At 34.2% G+C, this 15,837-nt stretch overlaps 1 protein-coding gene across 1 annotated transcript in view; it reads right to left on the bottom strand.

The window, feature by feature from the left end:
- Positions 1-15,339, bottom strand: part of LOC131165850 (mitogen-activated protein kinase homolog MMK2) — a 35,427-nt gene extending 20,088 nt beyond the window's left edge. Inside the window, exons 1-2 of the mRNA XM_058123971.1 lie at positions 14,743-15,339; positions 2,774-2,903 (exon numbers count right to left, since the gene is read on the bottom strand). Coding sequence (XP_057979954.1) covers positions 2,774-2,903; positions 14,743-14,903 — 291 coding nt within the window. The 5' untranslated portion in view covers positions 14,904-15,339. The remainder of the gene's footprint in view (positions 1-2,773; positions 2,904-14,742) is intronic.
- Between the last annotated feature and the right edge of the window lie 498 nt (positions 15,340-15,837).

Below are 15,837 nucleotides of genomic sequence, written 5' to 3' on the forward strand. Positions count from 1 at the left end.
TCATGTATAATGACATCCATACAACCCACTAGATTTCAGTTCTATATCTATAGTGAACTTAACAGATTAATGAAACTTACAAATAAAGTGGTATTCATTTGGAACTCTCTAATCAGAAATGAACTCAACAAGTCATCACTTCAAAAGAAATGCTTCTTGATCTATTGATCTCAGGGGCCACACAACTTATTTTCTCTAGTCAATATAGATGAACAAGAATCATAACATGAGTAAGACTGAGCACCTGCTGTTTTACAGAAGCTATAGCTGATAGCCAATGCCATGGTTTTAAAACCCAGACCAATGACCCACCTAGTGAAGCCACCACGTTGGTCAGACCAGTGGGTCGAACCGGCGGTCGAACCAATAATGTAAGCATCACATTATAATATATTTATTTATATATTATTAATCTATATACTAGAAAAATAATATAACCCCAATCTCATATAAATATTTTATATAAGATTAATTAAAGTCATTAGCTAATTAAAATCAAGATAATCTAGAAACTATCTAAATAAAATTTGTATTTGTCTTCTTATTTTTTGAAATATTGTTTAGAAGTTATTACTATATATAATTTAATTTATTAATATTTATATGAGTGCATGATGTTTTGCATTTCTATTTACATATATGTAGATAGATATATATATATATATAATCCATTGAGAGACAAAAAATAATCTAGCCTGGTGCTAAGGGTGGAGCGCCCCAGGAAGGAGGTTACAGTTTCAAGCCCACTACACACTCAAATGCCAGCAATTTTTCTCTTATTCAGTGAGCAGCCAGGTTGACCGGCCTTTGACCCTGGTTCCGGTTCATGCCAGTTCGAACTAAGTCAGACGAGTCAACACCAGTTTGCTTCGTTTCTGATTCTAGAGTGCTGACAGGACCAGCATGATGACCGATTCTGGTTGAACTGGGTTGAACCGGCTGGCCTGGTCCAGTTTAAAAACCATGGCTAGTGCCTACTTAAGTTCTCTATTGACAACAGCCACACACCACATTTTGACTGTGGCTTGACTCACCTCAGGTACTTGCCATGGGGACTAATTGCTGCCACATCTTCGCCAGCAATCTCCCCTTCCCCCAGCATTTGCCAAATGCCAGGAGTCAAGCCCATGACCTCGCCAGGATATTTGGGTCAAGTTGATACTCAGCATGTATATCAAGCCCATGCATGATAGCTTCCCACACATGAAAAGACTCCCTTGTCGCTAACAAATGCCAACTCCTAACATGAGGTTTGACCAAAGAATCATCGAAGAGCATGTCACTCTTGAATGGCATTTATTTATGATGTGTCATTTTTATTTGGCTGAGGTGGTCATTTTCTTTAATGGTTGATTGTGTCTCAAATGCAACAGTTCGTTCAAAAAGCTCCCACACCAGATCAGCCATCTAGGAGGGCATGATGTACAGTACACCCCACCTCTACATTTGGAGAGGCTGTCTCCTATACTTAAACCTATGACCTTCAAGTTTGGTCGAAGATAGGGGACAATAAGAAAATTAAGGAAACAAGAACCACAAAAGACACAACAAGTGAATGGAGATTGAGAAGCTCAAACCACCGACAGTGAAGATTATCAAGAGAACCTGGTAAAGATTCCCTACATTTGGGATATAGTCTTAATAATCTCATTTCTGATCATTGGCCATGCCTCCTGAACCACGTTCATCAATTCTCTGATTTACTTTTGAATGCAGCCACTCTGTTCACATGGCACTCAAACCCAAAGCTGGAGACCTGACCTCCTCATCTTTTTCCTCCCCTTCTTCCTCTTCTTAATCCTTTTCTAGATTCTCTACATCCTTGATTATTGCTCTCCTCTGCTGCATCTGATCGAAATCAGATAGTCCTGGTTTGTGGCAAGACAGACCACCAAATTGCAGCAGAACAACTATATCCCAAATGTGAACCAATATGAACCAAAGAACAATACAGATTACGCAAAAAGAAAGGGAAAAAAAAATCCAATCATGTCAAACATTAAAAGGAAAAGGAATGTTGTGCACCACCGAGCATCTTATATGAGTTATACCATGGCTTCCATCGAACATGGCCAAATATAAACCATTATGAGCCTACTCTGCTGCCACCTCAAAGCAACCCCCTGCAGCATCTTCACCATCGCTGGAACAGAAAATTTCACTATTCATTCAAGCAAGAACAACAAGCTTTTCCTCCTCACTATGGAGCTTGAGCATTCATCATGTGTGTGTGTGTGTGTGTGTATGAGTGTGTGTGTGTGTGTGAGAGAGAGAGAACATATTTCAAAAGCCGCATCAACAAAACAAAAAATATACCATTAAAATTGCAACATAAGAGCCTTGTATCACTGTGCCATCACATGGCTTGTGGTCCAACCTCACATTGAGAATAGGCCTTGAGCTAGAAATAATAACTATCTTAGTAACTGAAATGTAATTTTTTTGGGTGAGGCACCAAGGCAGAATATTCAAATAGGTTAGGGACCAGCTGATCATTTAACTCCAATAACAGCACTAGTTTGAGTTCTGCAGAAATTACCATAAGCTGAAGCGAAGTTCATCAAAAGATAGACATGAAACTATTCATTGCACATAAAGAGAAAAACGTTATTAACAAGATTATAAGAAAAAATGGAGTATTTATCAAACCTATAAAACCACACATTGACAGCAGTATAATGATTGAACTCAAATAAAGGTGGAAAATGCAAAGGAACCAGCATGATCACATGCAGTTGACAGGATCTAGAGTTTGGTAAGTAACTAAACTTACATTTTCATGATTCATGTGACGAAGAAGTTTGATTTCTCGTAAGGTCCTTTTGGCATCTATACGGTTGTCAAATGCATTGCCAACCTTCTTAATGGCAACCTCTTCACGTGTCTCTGAATTTACAGCAGCACTAAAGAAGACAACAAAAAATCATATATTTCCTCCACGTTGTTGATAAAAAACAGAAAATGATGTCAAATAGGCGTAATACAAATAGAACAGGGTGCAAGACTAAGAAACTACATGTCATAAATCCACAAAAAAAGTAAAATGATTGTTAGAAAAGAAGGTAAGACATTTTTTGTTCACCTAAAAGCATGCATTGTTCAATTATGGATCCAGGAAATAAATGCAGAAACCTGATCAAATGTTTTTTATGAAAGATAAAGCAACCTGGAGATCAAAACTGATGAAAAAGGGGTTGGCAGTACATTTATCTTTCAAGAAGTCAAGAATGGTGTCAAGGTTCTAAATGAAATTTAATAAAAAATCAAAAGATTTTGAGACTGAAACTGCCAAGGTTGTCATTGTCATGGAGTTTGTTTGGGATGCACTGTCTTACGCGTAGCAGGCTAGCTCAACAAAGAAGCTGCTTCTCTGTCGTGGTAGGTGGGGAATATTGGGTTACAACCTCACCATGCTTAATAAGGTGCATTTGAAGGGAATGAAAAAATGGGGCCTTTGAAGGCACAACTTCTGTTGTAGCCTCAAGCATATGTTTCTGTTCTTGCTATTTTTCCTGGATACCTTTATACAGATACCATGAGGGCTGGATGGTTTTATGCAACTTGTGCTACTGGAGTTCCTTACCTACACTGCTAGTCAGATAAATTCTTTTTGATTTATCAAAAGAAGTTTTTGTCATATTTATTCAATGATGGTAAATGGAAGAATGAGGAAAATTTTCTGAAGCTTCTTTCTCAGAAAAAAAAAAAAAAAATGCATAAGTGTGCTTCTATTGCACTGTAAACTGTTATTTAATAGCTCTGTTCTTCTCCTATTTTGGATAGAGCCCCTCCCTTTCTCCACTGTTTCTTTAGAGATCACATCTTTAATCCGTCCTGTAACTGAGTGCAACGACGCAATCTCAATAATATTTGGTTTTGAGTCTTTTGACTCCGGTGCTTTTATTGTGTCAAGGCTTGATATACCTTGTTGGCCTGCAACCTAACAGCTTAAACTTTTAGGTATAGTGGAAATCTAAAGTGGTATCAAAGCTGGTTACCAAAAGGGACCTAGGTTCTAGCCTTGTTGCATTGTGTGGTATTTAAAAAATTATTATATTTTCTATCATGTGTATTAGATTATTGTGCGTCTATCTCTCCATGTGCTGTCGGGCTGCACATGTGAAGGAGTGTTAAGGCTTGATATAAATTGTTGCCCATAACCTAATAGCTTAAACTTTTAAGTAAAGTGATAGTATAACAATGGACTGGAAAAGAAAAACATAAGCATGGAGTAGGAATTATTGTAGACAAAAACTTAAAAGATAGCGTTGTTGATGTAAACAGAGTAAAGGATAGAATATAAAATTCTAGATGGTATTAGGCCAAGAGATATTAAATATCATTAGTGCTTATGCTCCTCAAGTAGGCTTAGCAGAAAATCTTAAGAGACAATTTTGGGAAGGTATGGATAGTTATACAAGGCATTCCAGGGACTGAGAAAATATTCATAAGAGGAGATCTAAATGGATATGTTGGAAGGGATAATAAAGGTTATGAGAGGATACATAGAGGATATGGATATGAAGACAAAAATGAGCCTGGGGAGATGATCTTAGACTTCACTATGTCATATGATTTTATTATAATGAATACTTGCTTTAAGAAGAAAGAAGACCACTTAATAACCTTTAAAGGTAGACAAAATAGAAGTCAAATAGATATTTTTTTTTTTAACTAGGAGGGTAGATCGTTTATCATGCAAGGATTGTAAAGTTAATTCAAGTGAAAGCCTAACCACACAACATAGAGTCTTACTGTTAGATATATGTATTAAAAAATGGAAGAAAAAGGATAAAATAAATCAGTGTAAGAGAATTAGGTGGTGGAACCTAAAGGGAGAAAATATAATAAAATTTAAAGATAAAATCATCAAAGATGGGGATTGGACTATAGAGGATGGGATAGATACAAATACTCTTTGGAGTATATTAGCTAGCTCTATTAAAGACATAGCAAAAGATATTTTAGGTGAATCAAGGGAAAGATTCACGAATAACAAAGAAAGTTGGTGGTGGGATAAAGATGTCCAAAAGGCAGTAAAAAAAAAAAAGAATTTGGTATAAAACATGGCAAAAATGTAGTAACATGGATAACTTTGAAAAGTATAAAGAGGCGAGAAAAGATGCAACAAAGGCCGTTAGCGAAGCTAAACACGGATCATCTAATAGTTTGTATAATAGATTAGATACAAAAGAAGGAGAAAGAGATATATTTAAACTTGCTAAAGCTATAGAAAGGAAGAGTAAGGACTTAGGAAATGTAAAATGCATAAAAAGTGAGGATGATATTGTCTTGGTTAAGGACAAAGACATAAAAGATAGATGGTGAAGTTACTTTAGTAAGTTATTTAAAGAAAACCTAATGGAAGGCTTAAACTTAGAATTGACCAATGAGGAAAAGACTAAAAATATGAGATTTATTCGCAAAATTAGAGTTAATGAAGTTAAGTTTGAACTAAAAAATATGAAAAATGGAAAAGGTATAGAACCGAATAACATCCCAATTGAAGTTTGGAAATGCTTATGTGATAACGGAATTATAGAATTAACTAATTTATTTAACACAATTATAAAAACTAAGAAAATGCTAGATGAATGGAGGAAAATCACTTTAATACCTATATACAAAAATAAAAAAGATATTCAAAATTGTAATAACTATTGTGGAATTAAACTTATGAATCATATGATGAAACTGTGGGAAAGGGTAGTTGAAAAAAGATTAAGGCTAGAAACGAGGGTCTCAGAAAATCAATTTGATTTTATGCGTGGGGGATCTACCACAGAAGCTATATATCTTTTAAGAAGATTAATGGAAAAGTTTAGGGAAAAGAAGAGGGACTTGCATATGGTATTTACTATTTATTAACTTAGAGAAAGCATATTATAGGGTACCTAGAGAAGTTCTATGGTGGGTTTTAGAAAAAAAAAAAAAAAAAAAAGGTATATGTAGTAGGTAAAATTATTTAATTAAGGATATGTACAATGGAGTAATGACTAGTGTAAGGACTATAGATGGAGAAACTAGAGAATTTCCAATCACCATAGGTGTACATCAAGAATCTGCTTTGAGCCCTTATCTCTTTGCTTTAGTGATGGACCAACTGAATAAGAACATTCAAAATGAGGTGTCATGGTGTATGTTGTTTGTAGATGATATTGCATTGATTGATAAAACTAGGGGCGGAGTAGAGGCTAATTTAGAATTATGGAGAGAAGCTTTGGAATCTAGAGGCTTTAGGATAAGTAGAAATAAGATACAATATATGAAATGTAATTTCATTAGTGGTCGGAGGAATATTTGAGACAAAGTTAAACTTGATGATGAAGAAATAAATAGCATTTGTAGATTTCGATACCTTGGATCTATTATGCAAGCTGAAGGAGAAATTGAAGATGATGTAATGCATAAAGTTAAAGCAAGTTGGGTAAAATGGAGAAGTGTTTCAAGTGTGCTTTGTAATCATAGAATACCCTTAAAATTAAATGGAAAGTTTTATAGGACGACGCTAAGACCAGCTATGCTATATGGATCAGAATGTTGGGTGGCGAAAAAATAAAATATCCAAAATGTAAAAGTTGTCAAGATGAGAATACTTAGATAAATGAGTGGTATAACAGTGAAAGATAAATTAAGGAATGAATATATTCGTGATAAGTTCGGTGTAACTCCTATAAAAGAAAAGATAAGGGAGGGACGACTCAGATGGTTTGGGCACTTGCAACGTAGGCCACATAGTGCGCCAGTGAGTAAAAGCGAGCTAGATACTGTGGGGGGTAGTAAAAGGGGTAGGGTGTTGGGCTTTTGTGGAGCCTAGTAGTGTTAAATTTGGATGATGACCTGACCTTTATTTAATGAGAGATTTCTATCCTAAGGCTCAATCCATGAGTGCTGCGGCTTGGGCCGTAAGGCACAAGTCGTACTTGTGGGGGTCCAGGGGCAACGCCCACGAGAAAATTTTTTTTAAGCCCATTCGGAACGGAACCCTATGCGCAACATATAAAAGGATTGCTTTTGGGTGATTAGGGTTTGTGATCAAACTCGCGAGAGAACGAGAGGAAGAGTATTGTACCGCTACACTCTCTGTAATATTTCTCCCTGATAATAATGAAATCCCTGCAACTCCGTGGACGTAGGCAAAATTGCCGAACCACGTAAATACTGTCTTGTGCGTGTGATTCATTTTTCTTTGGTGTGTATTCTTTCTCTATTTTGTTTCTCACAGGTTTCGGAATTTGTTTTTAATTCCCAACATAGGGGTAGACCTAAAATAAGTTGGAATGAGATAGTGAATAAGGATTTAATAGCCCTAAATTTATCAAAAGAAATTGTCCATGATCGCATAAATTGGAAGAAAAGGATTCATATAGCTGACCCCACCTAATGGGACTTAAGGCTTGATTTTTTTGTTGTTGTTGTTGTCATTGGTAGTCTAACAATAAGAAATCAAAATTTCCTCAGAGACAAATGCAATATCAAAATACAAATATATATACCACAGGTCCACAATAGGAGTTTTCATTCATTAAATGTTAATCGACATTGATGATATTTACCCTTAAAATTTTACGAAAGGTGACTATCTAAGAGAAATTTCCAAATATTCATATTGAAATGCGTCAATATTCAATGATAATTGAGCTGCAAATAATGAAAACTATACAATGATATTATAGTACTTTAGCCCCCTTTTGGAACTACTTGAAAGTAAGTACTTATTGAAAAAAGTACTTTAAGTACTTGTATAAATTTTTTTTTTAAAAAAAATACTGTTTTGCTTGCATGAAGACAAGTAGTTATTGTAAAAATTACTTTTTTATAGCAAAAATAAGTACTTTTGAGAAGTAGGTAGGGACTACACCCCCGTTTGGAACGTCTTCAAAAATATGTACTTTTTTAGAAAGTACTTTTAATAAGTACTTATGTCAATAAGTAGTGTTTGGTTTTACACTTAAATAAGTACTTATTCCAAAAAATACTTTTCCAAACTACTTATTTTTAAAAGGAAAATAAATATTTTCTGAAAAAGTAATTTTTTTGAAAAAACACTTTTTGAAGAAGTACTTATAATAAGTAATCTCAGTCTATTTTTATTGCTTATAAGTAGTTATTGTTCTTAGGCACTAGCAAACTTGTAAAATTAAATAGCTTACGGCCATTGAGGTCATTTTGTTAATTAAAAATATTATTAAATTAATACTATCATAAACATAAATTAATAAAAATAATATTATTAATTTGAAAATAATAATCAAGTATTTGTTTTATTTAATATAAAATATTTAAAATATCAATTAAAAATGTTAAGTTAACATAAAATATTAATTATGTCGTTAATTATAAAATATTAAAAATGTTAAATAAAATTTTAATTGAAAATTTAATTACTTTGATAATTAGAAAATATTCAAAATTTTATTTAAGTTTTTATTAGAAAATATTTGGAAGGTCAATTAGAAAAGTTAATTATTTTGTTCATTATAAAATTAAAAAAAATTAATTGAAAATATTAATCAATATATTTTAATTAAAAGTTTAATTATTTTTTAATTATACAATATTTAAAATATATAATAAATGTGTCAATTAAAATTTTTAATTAGAATATTAAAATTTTCAATTAAAAATATTAATTAACATAAATATTAATTAATTTTTATTTATAAATATTAATTGTGAAATATTAATAAAACTGTTAACATAATTTAATTATTAGAAAATATTTAAAATTATAACTAAAATTTTTACTTAAAAATGTTAACATAATCTACTAAGTATTATTTTTGTACTATAATGAATTAATTATATGTGCAAATATAATAGTATTATTCTCAAAATAATAAATTTATAATGTATATTCACACAATAGTTATAATAAAAGTGAGTTACCAATAGTATTATAATCAGCACTTTCTTTTTACACAATCAAACAATACTTACGACCTTCAACACTTTTCTAATTCAATACTTATCATCAATACTTTATCACGTAAATACTTTTTCAGAAAAGTAAATTTTATAAGTGGTTCCAAACAATCCTGAGACACAAACTCAGTAGTAAAATTTACATTTATGGATCCACATTCGTCACATAGTCATACTCAAGGTTGCCACCTATAATAGAAAATTGCATAATGCAATCAAAGCTATTAGATAAACAACTAAAGGGCCAAACAAGAGTATTTCCAAAATGATAAACCAACCTAAAGAATCTTAGGCGAGTTTGCAAAAGCCAAATAAATTGTAAGCCTTAGAAAATTGAAAATCTCTAAACTGTCGGCTACCATAATGAAAACAGAAACTCAGAGACGACATATAGATATTCCCATCAGTTATTCAGCCTTCAACAAGAACACCAGAGCATATTGCAAAACTCTAAATGCTTCCTGGCATCAGTTATTTCATTTTTTACACCGGAAAAAGTGAAGCAACATCAGCATGACAGCAAATTCGTCCAAGCAATGATAAAAGGTCCCCATAAAGGGAAACCTAAGTGAAAGTTCATCAAGAGTAAACAAAGCAAGAATAGTAAAAATACAAGAATGAAACTAGTCCCCAAACCACAAATTCAGAAAGAAATTTCCTGAGACATCATTAAAACCTAAAACATCGAGCTCTTAGGCTCTGAACTAACAATGTATACCAAACCACCTTTCACCACAGGCGTGGCCCAGCCAAAATTGCAGGCTAAAAAGGTAAACAAACTCTGAATAACACCCATTAGCGGTAAAAATTAACAATACCCATCATAATATAATCCACAAAAAACACAAGAAACAAGAATTGAACCCAAAGACCTCCTGGTTACCAAAGCTCTAAATATGATGGTTAGGTACCACTAGACCTAAAGCAGATAAGTTGTGATCTAACAATGTTATATAGGACAGGTCCAACAGGAAGGGGGGTTCGGATGGATCATTTTGACCCAATTTAGAGACCAATTTCCAAGAATAGGGTCAAAGGATTGTTGAGTCCTAAACCCAAATTTGTATAGTTTAGTTGTGGTAGGTTTAGGTATATTTAGGGGTTTGTTTGTGGTACATGTGTCTCAGGGGTTTATTTGTAATTTCATGTATCTTGTAATTTCACCTTTCCTATAACTAGGGTACAAAACCATGTAAGAGCTACTTATTGATGAATTTGAAATTGAAGTGAACGTGTGAGAGTTTTCCCCTCATTTTCTTCTTCCTCCTCTTTTCTTCCTTCTTCCTTCTTCCCCTCTCCTCTCCCAGGTCTCCCTACTCTCCCCAGGCAGAACCTTTACTGCTGTTCCGTAACAGAGCTGCAGAGGATCACCCTTCTCTCCTCTCTCTCTCTCTCCCTCTCCCAAACTCTCTCTTGGCAGTAATCCTACATTGCTGTCCTGCATCATTTGGTATGAGAGTCTGGTTGGTTCAATTCCACAATCTCCACTGTTGTAAGTTACATGAACCAGAGACCCCTTTGATCCAACTCCATTCCCACCCTCAATTCTTTTGTCATTACTACAATTCTCAAAGATCAGAATAATCCTACAAAGACATACAAAGCACTCCACAAACCAGACACCTGTACTGTTCGTCATCTGCAAGTATCCTCTAAAATACAGCCCCTGTGTTTCGAACTCTCACTTTTCCATCACCTTCTTGCGGCACCTCTACTATCATTACAAAAAAAAAAAGAGAGAGAAAGAGACCCCCAAATTTTCATTACCATTTGACAAGGCGTGTATCCCCACAACTGGAGAAATATTCCAGAGTCATCAGCCCTTCAAAATCCCAAGCTTCCTGTGCTTTCATCACACCACCACCACAATTGCAATCACCACCCTCTGATCTACCTATGCAATAATTTTCATTGCCGGAAGGTCATGTCGTGTGACTCATGCGCCTCACGCACCAGCAACGTGCATGTGAGAAAATTTTACACTGTTCTGCAACGTCCAAAACCATAAGGTATGTGCTTCCAACCACAATATTATGCTTCTTCCTGGGAAAAAAAAAACTGTAAATTTTTTATGAAGTTCGATAGAAAGTTGACGGGATCCACCAGTACTACCAACCTCATAATCTGCCACTTGTTTGTTGTTTAAGAGGGTTTTTTAAATTTTAATGAGATACTTTGCAACTAAGGAGAAATTGAAGATAGTTCTTGAAAAATTGAGAGCCAAGTTTTTGATTTTGCATGAATAGAATGAGAATTGTTGGCAAATTGTGATAAAGGTCCTTAGTGCTACAGAGTTGCATACAATCAACAACATGGTGGCTAATCTCGAGTTGCCTGCAAAAGTGGAATTGTTATCTGACAAGAAACAAAATATGGAGAACATCTTGCAGACTTCTACTGATGCTTTGAATATGCTAACAACTAAAGTTGCAACCTTGCGTAAGAAGCCCATTGGTTGTCCAATAAACAGGAAAGTGGCAAAGCTGCTATTGCTCCTTGTACTTTTGAATTACATGAAAGCTAAAGTAACCATTTCAATAAAGAAGTCAAACATTTTGGATTTTAATGGAGATGGTTCTCCTGATGAATTTAATGATTGGGTGTATTCTCCGGAGTACTGTTCCAAATGGTATGACATGAATGAGGCTCAAAGTTGTATTGGATGAATAAAATTGAATGCAAATGCTTGAATTTAGTGGATTAAACTTCAAGAGATCTTTAGAAGAAGGAGATTTGACAAGATTAGAAAATGGGATAAGATGAAGTGAGCCGTAGAGGAGCAATTTGTACCTTCCAATTACAAGCTTCATCCACAACTCTTTGATTTGAAACAAGAAGAAAAGACAGTGGCAGATTACACTAGTAGGTTCTATCATTTGGCTACTCCAGCTGACATAGTCTAGAGAAAGGATGTGGTGATAGCTTTGCACCGGAAAGGGTTGAAGCCAACTGTTACCTCCAAGCTTGCTGCATATTCTCTCAATATATTGGGGATATAGTACAGTTTGACACTCAAATTGAAGAGGATATGCAGCATAATCCTCCTAGGGCTACATCAACCCTTTTGTTTGAGAAGAGCACTAGTGCAGTTATGCAAGAGAAGTGAGTAGGAATTCAGGTTATTATCCTTTGTCGACTTATGAGCATCCCAAAACAACATCAAAGGTCCAACCATCAATCAAGTGCTTCAAATGTTAGAGCTACACAATGGCGTAACCAAGTCATGGCTAGTGGAGAAAAAGAACATGATACTGTTCATTCTTTTACCTGTTCTCTCTTCCCACAAGGTTGAGGAAAAAGAAGATTGGAAAGAAACCAGCATCTTTCAAACTCGAGTGATTTATCATAAGCAGCTCTATGCTTTGATTGTTGATTGTGGTAGTTGTACAAATGTAGTTTCAGAAGAAGCTGTGAAGAAATTAAATTAAAAATTGGAATTTGAACTTCATCCTGATCCATACAGAAATGACGGTTGTTTGCTTACCTTCAAGATTGGTTCAATTGTGAAGATAATGCAATATGATACCCTTCCTCTCAAGATTATTATATCCTTCGGGACTCTCCATGGTTCTTCTATAGGAGGGTTAAGCATCAGCCTATGAAAATTCCTATACCCTCTCCATCAACAAGAACAAGTTGATGCCAACTGAGCTTTTTGAAATTGGTCTCCCTCCCTCCCTGCCTCCCTCTTTCTCTCTCTCTCTTCCTTTTTTTTTTATTTTTGTCTGTCCCATAATAATTTGCAAGGCATAGAGTTCTCTCACTTTTCCATCCTATCATCATACATACATATGTACGTACATACATATATATGCACATACATATATACGCACATACATTCATATGTAAATACATGGTCCATGAAAGTATTGAAATTCCCATCAAAGTCGCGGCTTTCCACTACCTTCGAAATGGAAATGACAGTCAATTTTCATCAAAATTTCCATGAATCAATCAAAAGTAATCAAAAACTTTAATTTTTTAACGAATTTTTCTGATATTTTGACTATGGAACAATTTTTTTTTTCCCCAATTGAAAAATTATATACTAAAAAGTCTTAACTGAAATTTTTCTCTTCGAAATTCTTTTTTTTTTTTTAAATGAAAACAAATATTCTTTTTTTTAAATGAAAACATAGATCTTAGCTACAGTATTTTATTCTATCTTTTAGGTCTTAATTAGCTGTATTTGCATAATAACTAATATTAACTAGCTGATGAACGTCATTTATATAAATCGAGTATGAATATCTTTAGTATGGTTATTATATTACAGTTATCATACATTATACAGCATAAACATGCCATTGATGTATTTTGTTTATAATATATTAGTTTTAATTTTAAATCTTGCATTATATGTCTATTAACATTTTCTAAAGTATCGCTGAGAAAATCTCCATGCTTAACAATTACTTTCCATCATTTTTTAAAATCAAAATCAAAATCAACATAAAAATTTATGTAAATTTGAAGCCCTGAAAATTTAATTGAAAATTAAAATTTAATCATTGTACATGTTTTTTTTTTTGTGTAAATTTCAGGAATTATTTTTCTACATTTTCAGTAAATAAAATTTGATTGGGTGAGATTTCAGTGCATGAATTGCAGCATGTTGAATTTTCGGTTTTCAAAAAGGCAATCTTTGTTGTTCAGAGGATGTAAAATCCAAACATCAACTTCAACATCATTAAATAGAGTCCTGTCCCACTTGCATATGACAAATCTATATATCTGAAATCCAAAAGAATAGAAAACAACGCAGAGTTGGCATTTGACAATTCAAACAAGAGGGGCTCCCAAACTCTAAGGTTTTGATCCCAAAACAACAAAGGAAATATTGCTCATGGGCACAGTTGACAGGAATGAGAAATTCCATGCAAAGAAAATGAGACAGCACATGCAAGCAATGATCTCCAAGTACAATGGATACATCAGCTTGTTGGAAATCAGATCCATGTGACAATATGTGTCCTGATTTAATAGGGGAAGAACCCTTCGCATTTGCCCTTGGTGTGATCTGAATTATTTTGAACCCAAGGTAAAACTTTTTTATTTCGACAGAAGCACACCCATGCACACAAGCTTCCAACTCTTGGTGCGGCCAACTGCTTCCTTTGTTTGCTAGAAATTTGATACCTTTCTCTCTCTCTCTCTCTGATTTTGCATAGAGACCACAGCAAAACCCAGAAATAAATAAATAAATAAAAATTAAAAAAAAAAACAGAAAGAAACTTTTGTTTTTAATTTTTGATTTGAAATAAATGGAACAGCAAAGAGAGAAACACAATGAAACATGCCTTTATGACTGGATGATGCCTGTCCGACGGGACCCTTGTTCTTTTTCTAAGTACAGCAAGAATCGTCTAATTTAAATCAATTTACGGTTGCTTTTTCTTGACTTGGCTAACAAAGTTTTTACCGCAATCATTTCTTGTACACACACTATAGATGCAAAATCTTTCACATTCTGATTGGGGCAAAATTTTCATACCCAATTCACGATGAATCAAACAGATACAACTCAATAGCTCATAAAGCTAATAACATACACATCAATAGCTTTTAGTTTCCCCAGCAAAAGACACACTATGAAGTATAAACGAGTCAACAATTCAATATAATATTAACACGATCATCAAAAACACATAAAACTCACCAGAATTCTAACCCCCCATAATCAGACAAAGACTATATATATATTCAACAATCAGAATTCACATAGCACGTACAAGTCAAATAGGAAAAAAAAAAATCAAAATCACGAAAAATTTCGACAGCGAGAACAGAAAAGCTCAAACCCAGAAAAAATCTCACCAAACGATGCCATAAGCACCTCGACCCACAGGCCGCATCGGTGGGACGTACTTTCTTGAAAGTTCGAAGAGGTTACCGTAGACATTATACTGAACGTAGCGTCCACCATGAGTAGGAACTCCCTTGGTATCAGCTAAAGCAGAGCTCGACTCCACAGACATGTCTGGAGCCGAAAGAAGCTCCGGATCCCCTAAACAAGAACTGGGTTCTTCTTGGTCAGTTAGCGCGAAGAACCCAAAAGCAAGAAAGGATTCGTCGCAAAAGCTTGGCGGAATTGCCGCTAACTTGGCTTGGCAACTAAATTCGGGGATATCTTTTCTATAGCTGCAGAGCTTTTTGACATTTCTTCGTCGAGGGAGAGAGAGAGAGAGAATTATGTGCAAATGGGTTGACTGGTTAACTGGAAATGCTTCGGTGGCCCGTGAAGGCGTGAGGAAATTTGTTGGGGTTGAAGAAGGCGATGCGCAGTGTTCTCATCGCCGTTGAATGTTGACGATGATGGTTACTTAATCGCCCACCATTAATCCTGAATTTATTTTAACTATTCTTTGATGCGATTAGACATTTTTTTAAGAAAAAAATATTTGTTTTGTATTATTAGGCTAACATCAAGTAACATTTGAAATATATTTCATATCTAAAATTTAAATTTAGATAAATTTTAATAAATTTACATTTGACTTCAAGTCTAATGGATAGGACAAGTTAATTTTTTAGTTAACTGTACAATAGCATATAAGAATAGTGTACTGGATAGAATGAAATTGAATTTGTTACTCAATTTTATTCATTCAACTTTTTATCTGGGTAAGAATGAATATCATAATACAAAGATTAAAATAAATAATATGTAATTTTAAAATTTATTGCTATATTTTATGTGATGTTCTAACATAATGTATACCCAAGCAACTTTACGTCCACTTATTTTTATGTTTACTATATCTTAATCTCTCAAATTAAGGTAAGAGCATTATTAGAACTTGTATGCTGACAAGGATGTAGTTGTATTACTTGGTTGATATTCTTCACGAGGAGTTCATCCCACCAACCTCATTCAACTGGTGAGTGGGTTAAGTGAGGAGGGAAGGGAGA

The sequence above is a fragment of the Malania oleifera genome, chromosome 10 (assembly GCF_029873635.1).
Source record: "Malania oleifera isolate guangnan ecotype guangnan chromosome 10, ASM2987363v1, whole genome shotgun sequence".
Classification (NCBI taxonomy): Eukaryota; Viridiplantae; Streptophyta; class Magnoliopsida; order Santalales; family Ximeniaceae; genus Malania; species Malania oleifera.